The following is a 16,695-nucleotide window of genomic DNA, read 5'->3' as shown; positions in this document are numbered from 1 at the left end:
AGTGCCCAGTTGGTAGCGCAGACTCAGAAAGGGACCCCAGTCTGGCCCTGGCTGCTTCTGCCTGTATCTCCGAGATCAGGAATGGGCCTGTCTACCAGCAGCATCACCACCTTTGAACTGTACGTGAGAAGCACTTTGAAAGGCCAGAGCAGCGTCCCCAGGACACCTCTCACTAGAATGTTCAAAGCAGGCCACCCTCCCACCCCTCCTGCCACATCTCAGGTTGAAGACCTGACTCACAGGCAGAGATGCCTTGTGTCCTCAGGTAGTGGGGAGGATGGGTTGGGCTTGCCGGGCCCCAGCTGCCACACTGGTAACAGACTGGGCCTGAGCACCGGGAGTTTTCTAGTACACACTCTGGCTCCAGCTCGTGGTTTGTGACCTGTCCTAATTGTCGAAATCACACATCTAGATTTTTGTCCCCCTTTTCTTTGGAGCGGGTGCTTAGAGGTTATTTGAGTTGGATCCAATGCTGTTTGGACAGCTGTGGTAATCAGAAATGCTGTCAATCATTAGCCCCGACGGTCGATTTTCTTTCAAAACCATTTCTCTGAGCCGTCTCAGCCTACTGAAATTTGGCTTCCTGGCTGAAAGTCATTTAGCGGAGTCGCTTAATTGCCGAGTGTCAGTTTCCCCATCTGGAAAATAGAGGTTGTTGGTAGGTGCCTTCCAGCAGGGCTGTGAGAGCTGGCATGCAGAGTACTGGTGGCGGTCAGCTAGGTGGATGCTTCCCTGTTACTCTTGAGACTGGCTCTGTCTGGGCCGCTCGTTCCCCTTCCTTTAGAACAGTGGCTCCCAACCTCCCTAATGCTGTGGCCCTTTAATGCAGTTCCTCATGTTGTGACCCCCAGCCATAAAATGTTTTCATTACTACTTCATAAGTGTAATTTTGCTTTTGTTAATGAATCATAATATTTGCTATGCAGGATATCTGGTATATGACCCCTGTGAAGGGGTCGTTCGTCTCCCCAAAGGGTTGCGACTTACATGTTGAGAACCACTGCCCTAACATGACCCTCCCAAGCAGAGAGCAGCCTGGGTACAAGATGGAGAAGGCTCAGTCTGTACTTCTCTGTCGAGAGGAGGTGAAGAAAGGTATAGTGGCCAGCAGCTCGTGCCCCGAGGAAGGGCAGGAAACAGAAGCAAATGCAAGCTCAAGTCCCAAGACAGGGAAGCCTGGTGGTTGTAGAAGTTTTTCAGATGTATTCCAGATGTATGTGCCCCCACCCAAGTGCTCTTGGTGATTTGTCTAAATCCTTCCTGCCAGCCAGTGGCCTCCCTGTCATGCTTGAGTTTGGGTGTCAGTACCACAGGCTTCTGGGCTTCCATGGTTCTTGTGCTTAGTTGGTGTTTGTGGGGATAGAAGATGAAGCAGGAGTGACAGCTTTGTCTCAGCCACCCACAGGGCCCCTGGGCAATCCAGTTGTGGTCACTTGGTGGCCGGAGTTGCAGGCCTTGCCTTGAACATGGCTGTGCAAAATCCCAGGGAATCCTTTTTCTTAACGACAGAGGATACCGGGCTTTGGCCCTGGCAAGGTGCGAGAAGTCCCCTGTAGGAACCTGGCAGTCACGAGCTCGCTGCAGGTGTAAAGGCCAGCTCTTTACTTTTCCCTACCAAGACCCTGACCTTTGACCTGCTTTAGAGGAGGTAAGCTCTGAGCTCTAGTGAGCTGTAGTAGGTCAAATGGCTGCCAGGGGACAGAGTTGGCCTCTGCCTTCCTGCCTGTGTATTTGGGGAATTGATGGGGCAATGAGAGACCCAGTGTGCAGGCTTGTGGTTGGCCTGGCTTGGCGTATACTTTTACCCTGTTAATCAAGTGTTTGAGCCACTGCCCGCCTCCATCCCCCGTTCCAGCTGTCTGTCAACACTTTGTCCATCACAGCGTGTTGCTCACATCAGGAATCATCACCATAGACACTCTACAACATGAAGTTTCCGCGTGTGCGCGCGCGCGCGCGCACACACACACACACACACACACACACACACACACACACACACAGTGGGGCTGAGGAGCTGGCTCAGTCACTAATGCCCTGTACTGGGGTTTGTGGAGTCAGGAGAATCTAAGGAGCTCATTGGCTGGCAGTCTCGCTGTAGTGGTGAGCTCCAGATTCAGTCTCAAAACATGAAAGGTGAAAGAGAAAGACGCCAGGTGTCAGGCTCTGGCCTCCCCACGCATAGGCAGCAGGCACGCACCACACAGACACGGGAGAAAAAGAATAAATGCTAGCTAGGTTATTCGTTGGCCAGATACTATTGAGCACATACTGTTTTCCCCTGTCTTTGGTTGTCTGAGGCACCCGGGCTGATGTGTTGGTGTTTTGCTCTTTATAGGACCTTCTGTTCCTCGTTAGCACATGTGACGTGAGCGAATTCCTTCTCGGTCAGTTCCGAGTGTGATGCAGGCTTGCTCGTTGATTCTAGAGCTCTGGCTCCTCTCTCCTTTCTCTCATCCTTGTCTGCAGAAGAAGCGAACAAGTGAGAGGGCCCTGGTTTCGGGGTACAGTTCTTCCTGCGTATGTAGGCTGACTGAGGCTATGCGAAGTGATCCTCCAAGCGTCCTTATGGCACAAGTGGCAGACTGCTTGGAAAAAGGCCAGAGTCAAACTGTGGTTAAGAATCTTGCAATATACAAGACAGCCCAACGGAACAAACAATTTATGACCAGCGAGGTTGAGAAACCTTGACGTGTGGCTTCCTTGTTGCTGTCTGCCACTGTTGGGTAAATAAGGGTCCCAACAATATATTCCAGCTCTCAGCTGGAATGCTACTTGCCCCTACTCCCAGAAAGCTTAGAAATTGGGGACCATACTGACACAGTTGGTCTGGGGTTTGAGGGACGGCCCTTCACAGTAAAGAACGATTCTGCTACAAATGCTCGGAGCAGTGCCTGCTGGGAAACGCCCTGTTCCGGAGAAGACCCAGGTGTTCCATCATGGGTCTATCTCCACCAGGAACTTGCAGTTTGGTGGGCAGGTTCTCTGGTTGGATTGCCTGACTTCTGTAGTCTTAGGCCCAAGCCCGTTAGGCTCTTGTCAGGGCCTGTTCGCTCCACAAACCGGAGACATATTCTTTAGTTGCCCAGAGATGATGGAAGGGGTGCTGGCCCCAGGAGTTGCCCAAGGCCAGCTTCTGTTGGTGAGGCTTCAGAGGGCATTGTTTCACTGAGGCACGCTAGATTTCGCATGCAGAATCATTTGACATGCAGATGATCACAGGTTTTTAAAAGGCTGTTGTCATGGTTTTGTCTGAAAGATCGCTGCGTCTTGATGAAAGCCGCTCTGAGACCTGAGTCCTGGCTGCTCAGGATTCAGACAAGATAAGAAAGCCAATTCCAAGAGTCATCTGTCAGCGTCCCAGGCCTTCCTGTCGGGTTCAGTTAACCATTTAGCAGCACTCTTGATCTGAGCTCTGAGTCGCACATGGTCCTGCTGGAAGCTCTTGGTATTCTAAGCATGGGCTTTGCTGGGAGGCGGGGTAGGCAGAGAATTGATCTGCCGGTTCTGTGAGCAGCCCTTATGGAGGTGTAGGGAACCACAGGGCTCCATTCTTAGAGTCGACCCTAAGAGCTGAAGACTTAGCAGTGTGTTTTCTGGTTGTCCCGCAAGGGTTAGAAGCAATGTTGAAAGTGGAAAATGAGGGTGAGGCTGGCTCTGGGGGAGCCCTTCACTCCATCATGTCCAGGGGCTCTCTTGCCTTTGACCTTTCCAGTTTGGAGAGGCCTTGCGCAGAGTGATTCTCTCAACACTAGATTTCAGTTTTATCATGAGTTTTCTGGAATGTGAAGTGGTTTTTGTTTATATACATCGTGGAAATACAGTGGGGATTCTCTATAGAAGATGCCAGTTGTGACCTACCAAACATGGGCCACCTCCCCAATGAAATGGGAGCTCTCTAAAATGCAACCATGGAGCCCATGGTAAGGAGCCGCAGTGGGTGTGAATGTGTGCGTGTGCGTGCGAGAGAGAGAGAGAGAGAGAGAGAGAGAGAGAGAGAAGAGAAGAGAAAGAGATACCACTTTGACTTTTCTCAGTGTTTCAGTGTCTTGATTTCTTTGTGGTGTCTTTTTCCTTTGCAGACAGAGATTGCAAAGAGACTGAACACAATTTTAGCCCAGATCATGCCTTTCTTGTCACAAGAGGTAAGGCCTTCTCCTGTTTCATCCTCTTCTGCCCAAGGCAGCACAGTGTGGCCAGGCCTCCCTCCAGCCCGAGCTCAGCCCAGTCTATCATACTGATCCGCTGATAGGATTGGCAAACCTCCTCTAGCCAATCAGGGGGCAGGGCTCATGTCACAGGGACCCGGTGCTCCTTTGTCAGGGGGAGAGTGCTCCTCTGCCACTTGTCAGGGGGAGAGTGCTTCTCTGCCACACCTGAATTCTGGGAGGAGGGTCTTGGTTTTCATCTGCAACAGTGATGGGCACTGTGACCACATACCCACACATCCTCACTGGCCTCTGCTTTCCCTATACCTGGTTCCAATAAGGCTGATTGCTTGGTGGCAAAGGTCAGCCCCTGTGTGGGTTGCTGACTCCCCAGGTGCAATGTACCCTCTCCAAAGTAAGGCATGCAAGTCTTGTCACTTTACTCTTGCGAACCCCCAAAGGAGGCAAAGGGCTGGACTTGAGCTTTTTGAGGGAAGAATCTCGAAAGCGGCTCCGGAAGTACGGAGCAGCAGACTGATGGGTTGACCTCATTGGCCTCTGATTCTGTCCTGTCTGATCCTGTTCCAACACACGCAGGGCCAGGATGCACCCTCCACTCCCCTTGGTAGCTGAGACCACATCAGCTCCCTGGTGGGGCTCTGAAGCTGAACCAGGTTCTGAAAAGATAGATAGAAGAATTAGATATGGCAGTATCTCGGGTTCCCAGCAAGGGAGATGACATTGTGTGTGACCGATGCTACCTCAGGGCTCTAGGGAATGTATGAAATATAATTTTTAACCATAGGCTTTAGGTTTGGCTAGATTGAGTGGAAAATACAAAGGTTTCCCATAGCCTCCCCACACCAGGGTGGAGTATTTGTTAGAATTTCAAGTCTACGCCAACACATCATTGCATTCAGAAATCTGTGACCCTGTTAAGAGTTCCTTCAGCCATATTCACGTTCTCTTTCTAGCTACTCTTTGCTCTCCCTCTTGGTAGCCATAGATCAGATCCACGTTTCTTCTCGGCCATTTGAATGTAAATCCCACATGTTCTAACTCACCACTAGCCGCTATTGGCGTGTTCTGAAATTTGATGTCCTACATGGCTATAGTGATGATTCCATGCCTAGAAAGCAATCACTCCAATATGCAGCATCCAGCTTATGTTCATATTGCATAGAATAAAGGTTTTCCCGTGTGTGAGGTAGAGGAGACCGTGGACCAGTAGCCATCTGTGGCGCTCATATATGTTTTCCTTAGAAAGCCATTCATTCTCATTGAAAAGACTGATAGAAGAAAGTGACTTCACCTGCCACCCTCAGCCCTGTGTCCTGGGCCCACTGGGCCCTTGGAGGAAGGGTCCTGAGAGGTTCCCGGTGCCCAGTGATGGAGGATATTGAGGATGGCCACACCTGACCATACTTTATTTCCCCCCCAGCATCAGCAGCAAGTGGCGCAGGCCGTGGAACGCGCCAAGCAGGTCACCATGACGGAGCTGAACGCCATCATCGGGGTACGTGGACTCCCCAATCTGCCTCTCACCGTGTGTATAGCCCTTTTATTCCTCTCATTTGCCATGACCAGAGATGAACTCTGACCTTAGGTGCTCTCCGAGAATGGCAGCCCATGGCCCACCGTTTCCCTAAGTCGCTGAGGGCTTAGATCTATCGGGCTCTTTCCACATTGTTCCTAGTCCACAAACTAAAGAAATACCAGACACATCTCGAGTCTACCTGTAAGGTCATTCATCCCCTGGCATCTTCCAGATGTCCAGGAGGTACTGATCAGTATCTGGCTGCCCCCGTCCCCGTCCCTCCCCAAGGCTGGGCTGCCCTTCTTTGGCCTCCAGGGGTCAGAACCATCTCTGCTGTTTACTGATGTGCACTGTGCTGTGACAGTATTGGGGTTGGGGGTCCTGCTACTCCGTGCCCTGGGCTGCATGGCTGAGTGCTCTTCACACAGCCTTGTGAGTTTCAGCTGTACACCTGGATGGAACCTGGACGAGTCCTTTGGCTGAGGCGCCCTTAGTGGGTTCCTTCTGCTGGAGTCTGGGGAGGGCTTAAGCCTGCACTGATTCTTGGTGGTGTTGGGGGCAGGGAGGGCAAGAGGCTTGGTGCTGGGAAGCAGCACTCTAGGGAGAGAAGCCATGATATCCTCAAGCTTGCAGAATCTTCTGTGATCATCTAGTCCAGGGTTCTCGTTTAGGAAATATTTTAAAAAGCTTATTCTCTGACAGTTTCATCATACATATAGTGTGGTTTGAGCCTGTTCACGCCCTCTACCCTCTTCTGAAAAAGTACTGTTTTACATTTATTATTGAACCTGTGTGTGCTCGTATGTGTCAGCATGTGTGTTGGCTGCCGAAGGATGACACGCAGGAGCCTGTTCTGTCCTTCCACTGTGTGGGACCCCATAGTCAAGCTCAAGCTGTCGGGTGTGGCAGGAGCATTTTCAGCCACTGATCTACCTCACCCCCCCCCCCAATGATCTACTTGTATCTTCCCAGTTCCTCTGAACCCCTTCTTCACACAAGTCCCCTTTTACTAAGTTCAATTAGGATTTTTTGAGAAGGGGGTGGGGTGGGGTGTGATTTATCGGAACATAGAACCCATGGTCTGGTGTTTTTGAAATTCTGAAGCAGATAATGGTTGCCCTGTGCATTTTGGGATATTCAGCAACAGCCTTGCTCTGTACCCTCGGAGTGAGATAGCACACCCCCACACACACACATTCTCTCTCTCTCTTTTTTTTTTTTTTTGGTTTTTTCGAGACAGGGTTTCTCTGTGGTTTTGGACCCTGTCCTGGAACTAGCTCTTGTAGACCAGGCTGGTCTTGAACTCACAGAGATCCGCCTGCCTCTGCCTCCCGAGTGCTGGGATTAAAGGCATGCGCCCGGCTGCACACACGTATTCTTATGCACCCCAAATGTCTCCGGATGTTGCTTATATCTATGTGGGCAAAAGGGTCTCTGGTTGAAAACCACTGGCGTGGCAGTGCTGTTATTTGACAGAGATTTAGCCATCAAGCCAACCTGAGGCCTGGGTCCTACTGTGCTGGCGCAGGAAGTTAGAGGTGGGATATAAGCCCCAGGATGTCTCCAGAAGTCTTTCTCTCCAGCTCCTTGTCTGCATTCCCTTCCAGGCCCCTCCTTAAGGCCTCCAGGGCAAGTTCTTTCACCAGTCTAGAGGGGTTGCAATCGAGTTCCTTCTCTCCCTTCCACTTTTGGAATTAAAATCCACACACGAAAATACTCTTCTTAAAGAAAAGAGTGAAATTGGGAAGCAGCACCATTGGATTGGCTCCAGTTCCTTTAAGTAGCGTTTAGGAAGCTACAAGTTAGGTCAAGGCAGCCCTAGGCAGATATTGGAATTCAATTAAAGCCCACAAGTGGGGCCTGTGACCCCCATTTTCAAGGTAATTGCTTCTTGGGCTCTGAGTGAATGCGGCCAGCGCCCTGTCATTAGGCAAGCAGCCGTCTAATCGCGGCGCCCTGACAGAGCCTCGCGAGGCAGGGATTGCCAACAGCTGGGGCAAGCCGGTACCCAGGGAGCTGTGCCTGACTGCCCTCCAGCGAGGGGCTTGTTTCTTTTCTCCTGGAAGAGGGAGGGGAGCCACCCTGATAAGATAAGGACGCAGGCAGGGGTGTGCTGCAGTCTGGGGTTCCCTCAGGTGGAATGGACTAGGAGGGCGTTGCTGGTGTCACACCTGGCTCCGGGTGGCTGATTATGGCCTCCTGACACGGAGCTGGAGTCTCAAGTCCTCATTTAGCTGGACTGCTAGCAGTATCGGGAACCTGGGTGCAGCCAGGAGCATATCACAGGGTTGCAGCCTCCCAGGGGTCTTCCTCTAAGATGACAGCAGGCAACACCCAAGATTAAGAAGGTGTGTGCCGAGAGCTGGAAGGGAGGACAGGTGAAGCGACTTGGGCTGCTGGCCAGACTTTCCTCAGCTCCCAGTTGTCCTCAGGGAACTCATGTCCCCTTGGGGAAGATGGGCTGAGAGGTGGAGTCTCTTCTAGAACTTACTTCATACAGGGTTCTGTAGTGGACCTTTGCCTAGGACGTGGTGGGCACTTGGCTACTCGGTATGAACTGCAAAGAGAATTATTTAGTGGATGTATGTGAAATGTTGGCTTGATATTTTTCTTAAGAGGGAAGACGAGGAGGGAGGTTAGAACTGTAGCTTGTCCCAGACCATGCAAGGTCTGTGAAGCCGCCCTGCCAGGGCTTCCTGTCTTCGCTCCCAGAAGCTGGGTAATATGGTGGAGGGGGAGTCAGCTGGTGGAAGGTTAGAAGGGATAGAATGGTGGCAAGGCTCTGCCTTAGCATCAACTTCTGGAAACGCAGGGGCTGACCGAGCTGAAGCAGGGGAATGCTGATTTGGGAGTCCTGGCTTGGATTTCTGCTGCGTAGTGGAGTTAGTTGGTCCTCGTGGCTGTCCCAGTCTCTGAAGTGGGGATAGCAAAGGTCACCATGACCTGTGAAAGCTGCTGCTGAGCCCAGAAGCCCTAATGCTGCCGGGGAACCTTGGGTACCCACTGGGCTGGGTGGAAGACCTGCTTTTCCCCATGCTGGGGGTTAGAGAGGCATCCTCGAGGTTATCCAGACCCTGTCTGCTTCGTCTGCAGCAGCTCTTAGTCTGTTTGGCTCTGGAATTGAAGTGGTTAGACAACTTCCCTAAGTTTAACTCAAATTATGAACCTCAGAACCGAAGCATCTAATCAGCTAGCAGAGGCATGAAGCGTGAGGTGTGTAATCCGGTTACACATGCTCTTCAAGCAGCACTTCCCAGCAGCCTCTGCTGTCAGCCACGCCTGCCTATCCCAGACCATGGGCACCACCGGGCACGCAGGGATACCACCATGGGGACATGAGCTCTGGTGTGTGGTTTCTTCGTCAAGGATGAAGATGGATGTGCTTGGTCTGTGTTTCTCAGCCCTCAGGGGGTTAAGGGCAGAGGGGGAATCACTGACTTCCTTTCTTTTCGTGATGGAGAAGAGCCAGTATTAGGAGGAACAGTCCACAGTGGAGGCAGGTGGCCTCAGACCTCTTCACTGATGACATTTCTCTACCGTTGAGAAAGCTTCCGTTGAAAGCAGCGTGACCCTCCCACTCAGACTAAACCATATTTGAGTACTTTGTGCTCTGAAGCCAGAGGACAGGATGCAAAGGCTAGACACATAGCCTGAGGGTGCCTGCCCAGGGAAGTGACAGGCCATGGTCCTATCTGCCTGAGAGTCATATCATTGCCAACTGTTCCTGGCCCCATCAAGGTGTTGTCACCGCGACCACTGGCGTTCATTTGCACCTGTTCTTGCCTTGTTGAAGAATTTCCAGCTCAGCTCTTCGCCACTCTGTCTGCAGTCTTCTGGGTTTGCCCCGATGGTACCCCCTTCAGACCACCCCGAGGAGAGCATGGGGGTGTTTCTGGCTGTACCGAGCCAGCTGCTCTTGCCGCTGTCATGAAGGATACTCCTTGCTGAGACACTGGGGAACACCCTGGCCATCTCCGAGTCGTTGACAACTTTTATCACAAGTTTCTGCTGTGGATTTACCTGTGGATATTTTTCTGCCCCACTGATGCTGGCTGTAACAGCTGCCTCTAACTGGGCCTCCAAGGCCACGTCTGGAACCTTTGGTTAAGGCTCTCGGCTGACTTATTTTCCTACCTCTCTGCTGCTAACCTCCTCCAGCATTTCATTTACTCACCCAGAATGTGGGCAGAGGCATGTGCCAGGACTGTTGGAGGTCCTGGGTGGATCATGTGACAGACGGCCATCTTCCTGAAACCCATCAGCTGCTTAAAGACGACGTGTGGATTGCACCCATTTGCTAAGGTTGCTTTGCACCCCAACTTGGCTTTTCCATGGAATAATGTGAGTTCTACACAACCCAAGGGTGAGCTTCACTTTGATGTCCATTTTGTAGGAAAATGGGACCCAGAGAGGTCAGATGACTTGTCCAGGGACTCATTGCTGGGAGCTGGAGCTGGAAATCCACTTCCTGCTGCTCTGCCTGGCTCCCGGGTCTGAGTTCTCCAGACTGGGAAAGGAAGTTTCCTCTGACCACAAGAGTGAGAAGACAGTAATCAGAGTGGAGTGGGAGAAGAGACCTGACTGGGAAGGCCGAGAATCCAGATGTTTGGACGCATCTTTTGAAGACCCAAAAGTCTTGGATTAATTTACATATACAGACAACAACGCTCTCCCTTTACTTTGTCTCTTTAAGGCGTCTTGTTTTTCTAGTTCTGCACCATGCACATGTAACCTAAGGCCTTGTTTTGTGGGGTTTCGTTAAGTAATTATCACCCCAGAACTAAAGGACTCCCCAGCAAGGGGTTTAAAGCCAGCGGGCCCCAGAGGAGACTCTGTAACGATATCTAGATAAAGCTGTGTAGTCCAGCTAGACTGTGTAATACTAAATAGTCGTTTAAAAGGAAAGGTAACTTTTTTTCAGAATTCTTTTTAAATTGGGTCATATAACCATGTGGTCGCTCATTTGTGGAGAGTCACGTGGACAATTGTAAATCTGAAAAATCTGGATTCCAGACAGACTGACAGTGGCTTCTGAGGGTGGGATGAACAGGGAACTTAAATAGAACAAAACTTGGAAATCTTCAAAAGAAATTTTCTTACAATGAATACGTGTTATTTTTGTGAGGATGTTAAAAATTCATTTTCTTTAAAAGGGAAGGTGGGGGAGCTGTGTTTAGCCCCCGTCTGAGAGGAGTTCAGTCTTAGCCGGGAGGACTGGAAGTCTACCTGACACACCTGCGACTCTGCCCCCAAAGCTCCCTTAGCTTAGGTCTGCTGTGACACTGGCAGACCTAGAGTCACATCTCCCTTAAGGCCATTGGCCACCAAAAGCTTTTACAGGTACCTAGCAGTGGGGGGTCATCTCAGGTCCTCTGTGGTCCGGGGCAATGGCTGTGGGAGCCAATCTTAAAATAGCTAAGGAATGTAGCGTCTGGGGCCAGAAGTTTAAGGCTTGACTTGGAGGTAGAGCTAGATCAGCAGTTTGAAGGGAACGTAGAAGCTTTTAATCCTTTCCCAAACACCTGTAGGGATTCCCTGGGTCCTGTTGACTTGAGAGCGGCTGTTTCACCATGACAGGTACAAGCTCCCTCAGTACGTGGTGATGTCTTGGCTTGTTACCTCGTTGCTGTGTATCTTCCTCACCTCCTCCGTCTTGCTTTGAAGTTCTTCGGAATGCTCTGTAGATGATGTTAGTCCTATTTAGGGGTCATGGGACTTGGGCTGTCCACTCCAGTGGCCCTATATCAGTTTGTGGTCTGTAAAATGGGCACAGCCCTTCCTCTCCTGAGTGACTGTCAGAATTATAGGATCTCTTTGGATAGTGCCCAGGGGTGTATATGCACATAAGGTGGCCTTGGTTGCTTTCTCTTAGGCTAGTCAAGAAGAAAGATGTGTGCATGAGTGGAGGACAAGCACACCCAAAGTCCTAGACAGTCCCAAGAAATATTTCCATCTCCGAGAAATATTTGACACCATATAACCTGTCCCTCAGTCTTATGAATAAGGGAGCATTCTGTCTTGGCTGCTGGGGGAGCGTGGAAGCCTCTGAGCTAGGTAGGAGCTTGGATTTAAGGGAAAATGAGATGGGGATCCTTGATGCTGGCAGTGAGATGTCAGGCAGCAGAGTCCTGGGTTAGGTGTGGGGAGGAGCGGGAGAATGCCTGGTGTGTGTGTGTGTGTGTGTGTGTGTGTGTGTGTGTGTGTGTGTGGCTGGGTGTACTGAGGTTCTTAGGACCGTTGGAGAGCCCTGTGAGAATCCCGAGGAAGTGCCAGGGACAGCCACGAAGCCCATTGAGCAGTGGCTGCGTGTCCAAGCCCCCATTACCTTACTGTAGTCCCCTGCAGTAGGTCCTGCCCCCCCCCCCCCCCACTTGTGCAGATGAGGAAATTTAAGGCTCAGGGAGTCGAATCTCTGCCTCAGCCATGCAGATAATAAGTACCAGGACACGGCTCCTGATCCGTCTGGTTTCAAAGGCTCTGCTGTTCCCGGTTCTGTGGTTCTTTCTGTGTTCTCTGATGACTGAGGACATCAGCTTTTATTCCACCAGTCCTGGTACTCCTCTGCTCTGGCCTAGCCTGTCCACAACCCACTCTACAAGCCTTGGGCTTCTTCAAAATCATGGAGGCTTTGCCCAGGTTCCAGCTTTGGGTGGGAGGTGCTGGCTGCTGATGTTAAAGGCATGTATGCATGAGCTATGAGCTTAAAAATGGATTCCTCTCCATTGAAAGGAAGCCCTGGTGACCGTGTGGGTTTTAAATGCATGCATTATTTATCTTGGGCTTGAAAACGGGCATGGGAAACTGTCCTGAGACTGGAGCTGGGGGCTGACGCTGGAAGACATAAATCTTCTACGTTGCAGTCCATTAACAGATTTTGTTCAGCCAGATGAGCATGTGGGCACTGAGGGGGCAAGTGGAGGCGGGGGGGGGGGGCTTCCTGTCGCTTACTGGTGGAGGAGCGAGAGGGAGGGGCAGAGCATCACCTCTGCCGTGTCCTTCCTGCCATCACTTATCACCAACTTCATTGCAGCAGCAACAACTCCAGGCACAACACCTCTCCCATGCCACACATGGTCCCCCGGTTCAGCTGCCACCCCACCCGTCAGGCCTCCAACCTCCTGGGATCCCCCCAGTGACAGGAAGCAGCTCTGGGCTGCTGGCACTTGGTGCCCTGGGCAGCCAAGCCCACTTGGCAGTGAAGGATGAGAAGAACCACCATGAACTGGATCACAGAGGTGTGGCTCTGGGTGGGCTGGTGTGGGCAGGGTGGGCTGGGGCTGGATGATACCCTGGAGGGAGCAAGTGCTATCACCTAGAGTCTGGAGTTAGCCAAGACTTGGGGCCATCTGTTGAGTCTTTAGGCCCGGTGACCTGTCCTAGGAGCAGTCTGTTTGTCTACAACAGCTGCCATCTTCCCAGTAGCACCCTGCCTGTCTTGAGAGCCAGCCCAGCATGTCCTTCAGGACGCTTTCAAGATTGGAGGAGGGCCTTTGCTCTCTTGCTCTATCTCGTCAGGTTCCTAGCAGTGCAGAAGCCTTGGAAGAGGTACGCAGTTAGTCCTCAAGCCCTGCTAGGGGTGTTGCTCAGTTGGTAGGACTCTTGCCTAGCATGCCTGAGCCCAGCTTTCATTCCTTGGCACCATATAAACTAAGGGTGCAAGTGCATAGCTGTAAGGCCAGGAGATGGGGATGGAGGCAGAACACAAAAGGTTATGGTAATTCTCAGCTGTGTAGTGAGTCAAGGTCAGCCCTGGGTCCTCGAGACCCTGTTGTAGACTAGTTACTGCTCCATTTTTAAGTGCAGGTCTCAGCAGATCTCCAGCAGAGGTGACTAGAAGGTTGAGAAGTCAGAACGCTCACCCAGTCCGTTCTGAAGACACAGGAAACAGAACTCTTAGGGCTCTGAAGGACATCAGAGTTCAAAAAGACCTATCTGGTCCCAGGCAGCCCCATACTAAAGTTGCCAGCTTATATGTTTGGCTTTTAGGTGTTTACTGGGCCACATGGTCAACATCTTCCCAGCTCACAGGGACTTTGGGGGAGGAGTCACCATCTTAGCTCTAGTCCATGCTGTATCCTAGGAACCAGGAGCCAACTGTTGTGTCCCTTCTTGGCAGAGGAGGAGAGGACCATGGGAGCTGCTGCTTAGCTGGGCTGGTGTAACCAGAGGCCTAAGCATTTGGGGGCTTTTGGCAAAGGAACGGAGAATGGTGTTAAGAAAACAAACAGTAAAAGTCACTTCTAAACTCAATTGAATTTTTTTAAAACAATAACCTTCCCAGCTCCTGCTCGTGGTTCCAGAAAGCACAATGACAAGCAAGCTAAGGCTCCTCTGACACTGTCAGGGAGAAGATGACGATGGTCTCCCAGGCCATGCTGGGGCCTGGTGAGAAGGGAACCACTGGAATGAGAATTGAGATGCCCAATTTCCAAGTTGAGAACTGGCACCCAGGGATCTGGCATCAGGCTAACCAGTGGGAAGAGGCTTTAGCAAATGACAAGTTAACTGAGTGGAGAGTGACCTTTTACCTTTTTTTTTCCTTTTTCTTTTCCTTGGGGGTCCTGACCCTCTTCCTGTCATGACCTTCTCGTCGCAAAGAGAGAGAGTCCAGTGCGGTAAGTGTGGGTTCTCTGGATCTTGGTATGGGGGCAGGTACGGGAGGAGGGTGGGCATGCCTGGGGGCCTGTTTGTTCCTAGAACTACAGGCCTGACAAGTGGCCTGTGCTACCCATAGCTAACCCCAGAGTTTCCCATCCTGCTCTGTGGGTGGAAGCTGGGGATTTATCATTTGTTTATGTGTACCCAAAGCTGAACGACCTAGCTTCAGGGTTGACGTGCGGGCGACAGTGTCTCCGTTAAAGATCGAATGCTAGGGGTAGGAGTTGCTGTCCTCCTCTGTTGAAAGTGACCTTATGTTAGGGAAGCCTATTATTTCTCCAGAGGGTAGGCGCTTGCCTGAGTGAGCTCTAACTCCCCCTCACAGAAGTGGTCTGCTGAAACCCTCAGCCTTGCATCTTCCCAGGGGCTTTTTAAAACCTGGTATGTCCCCACGTCTCCTGGGCCGTGGTTCATCAACCCTGTAGGTTGGGTGCTTGCTCCCAGCATTATCCTGAATCCTCCTTCCTTCAAATGCCTGAGGTTTCTCCCTGCTCTGTGTTTTTACTCAGTTTAAGAAAGTGCTAGCAAGCAGGCATTAAGGCCAGGCCGCCTGCATGTCTGCCAGCTCAGAGATTTGCTGTAAATCTTTCTGATCACACTGAGGCTCCGAGGTTCTGTTTCAAGTGAATAAGCCCTCTGAATAAGCGCAGTGGAGTCTGGATAAAAAAAAAAATCCTCCAGCGATTAGCAAAGCTATTTTATTCCTCATCGCCATGCTCATATCCGGGACCATCTAATCTTCTAGGATGGCTTTGGCTATTACCTCATGTTAAGTAGGACTTGGAATGTCAGACCGTTAACTAGCCATCCAGGCAGCAGCCTCCCCAGGAAGCTCCCTCGACCTGACCTGCCTTCCTTCCCCATCCTCCCCTCCCCCCAGACTGCTTTCAAACCTTCCATAGTATGAGCCTCTTGCCCTTTCCTTTTGCCTTGCCTGTGCTTAGAAACCCAGGTCTCCCCTTGGGCTCAGGAATGACTAGGCACAGAAGAAAGGAAAGATTAAAACTGAAAATCCATTTTGATTGCTTTGGTGTTGATCCTTAAACGGCAGCTTTTTTTTGGAGAGGCAGTTTGCTTACATAGAAGGCTGGTACAGGTGTGTGTCCGTCCATGTTGTGTCTGCTCCCCCTACTCCCAGTCCAGTCTCAGCCTTATGAGATGTTGTAGTGTCTTGTCTTGAACCTCAGTTTCTTTATGCATACCATGCGAGTTACCCTCCCTACTCAGCAGCCTCTCAATCTCAGCTTTGATAGGAAGAGCTCTTCTAACAGGAGTCCTTACTTGGTCAGAGCTGGTCTTTCTCCGGGAAGTGGGCAACACCCCTCTCTTCATACCTATTCACTTTTGGCCTGTGCCCCTTAGAAAGCTCTCTGCTACAAACCCATAGAGACTTCCAGGCGTTCAGCCCTTTGCCCTATAATGCTCCCTGGCATCTGATCTGGGCGGACTCAGCACAGGGACTGGAGAATGAACTGAACTGAATTCCATGCCGTCCTATGGCTGGGTAGCTCAGAGTGGGTTCTAGTGTGGGGGCGGGCTGTGGGGGCTGTGTCCTCGCGGCTGTGGTGTTGGATGGTGGAGATTGAAATAATCAGCCTTAGGAAAACAGGTTGTCAACAGTCAAGGCCTCCGGCAGGAAGGACAAAGCTGTGTCAGAGAGGGGAGGGGGCTGGGTGGACAGGCTGGAAGCTGTCCCAGAGGGGTTAGTCTGGAGTCCAATTAGAGGTAGCTTCATTCATATTTCCTTGCCTAGCTGAAGCAATAAAAAATACTTAGTTTTTTGGCTGCCTGCCAACCAGAGGCGGGCTGGATCGATGCCGCTAAATGCCTGACATGACTCTCCGGTAGCGGCGAGGGTTTTCAGCCTGACTGCATGAGAAGAAAGAGTTCCCTGTTCTCGCACTAGGTCGCAAGGAGAAACACGAGCAGCCACCCTGTCCCCTCCCTCCTCTCCATCACCCGCCTGCGCAGGGGCAGCCAGCCTGAGGGGCTGGAAGCATTTCTGCTTAGCACGGGGTGGCCGCCACCATCGGAGGAAATGAAATGAAATGACGGTGATTTTTTTTTTCTGCCTGTGCTTGCAGCAACTAATTGAATTGCGGCTGTGCTCGCATCGCCGCCGCTCGCCCGGCTGCGGGGAAGGTTGAGCTGCAGTTCCATTATAACCTCCATTTTTTTTCTTCAAGGCTTGATAACTCTGCCATTTTAATTTGCTTCAGGCAGAAACTTGGCAGGGAAGGGCTGCCCAGAAAACCGGCTTAGGAAAGGAAATTAAGTTCTGCGGCTGGCTCCCTCCCTCCCACCCCATTCCCCCCCAAACCCATCCACCTGCTGGCCATCCTGTTCCCTCCC

At 51.4% G+C, this 16,695-nt stretch overlaps 1 protein-coding gene across 14 annotated transcripts in view; it reads left to right on the top strand.

The window, feature by feature from the left end:
* The window catches only part of Tle3 (TLE family member 3, transcriptional corepressor), a 45,387-nt gene that overhangs the window by 16,819 nt on the left and 11,873 nt on the right, over window positions 1-16,695 (top strand). For 4 of the 14 annotated variants that reach the window (XM_075965620.1, XM_075965616.1, XM_075965618.1 and 1 more), the window contains exons 5-8: window positions 4,083-4,145; window positions 5,590-5,664; window positions 12,716-12,920; window positions 14,284-14,300. In XM_075965620.1, coding sequence (XP_075821735.1) covers window positions 4,083-4,145; window positions 5,590-5,664; window positions 12,716-12,920; window positions 14,284-14,300 — 360 coding nt within the window. Of the gene's footprint in view, window positions 1-4,082; window positions 4,146-5,589; window positions 5,695-12,715; window positions 12,921-14,283; window positions 14,301-16,695 lie in introns of all 14 variants that reach the window. The other 10 variants (XM_075965612.1, XM_075965609.1, XM_075965611.1 and 7 more) reach the window with 3 other exon arrangements.

Source organism: Microtus pennsylvanicus, chromosome 3 (assembly GCF_037038515.1).
Source record: "Microtus pennsylvanicus isolate mMicPen1 chromosome 3, mMicPen1.hap1, whole genome shotgun sequence".
NCBI lineage: Eukaryota > Metazoa > Chordata > Mammalia > Rodentia > Cricetidae > Microtus > Microtus pennsylvanicus.
The sequence above is the reverse complement of the archived record's forward strand: the minus strand, read 5'-3'. Positions and strand labels throughout refer to the sequence as shown.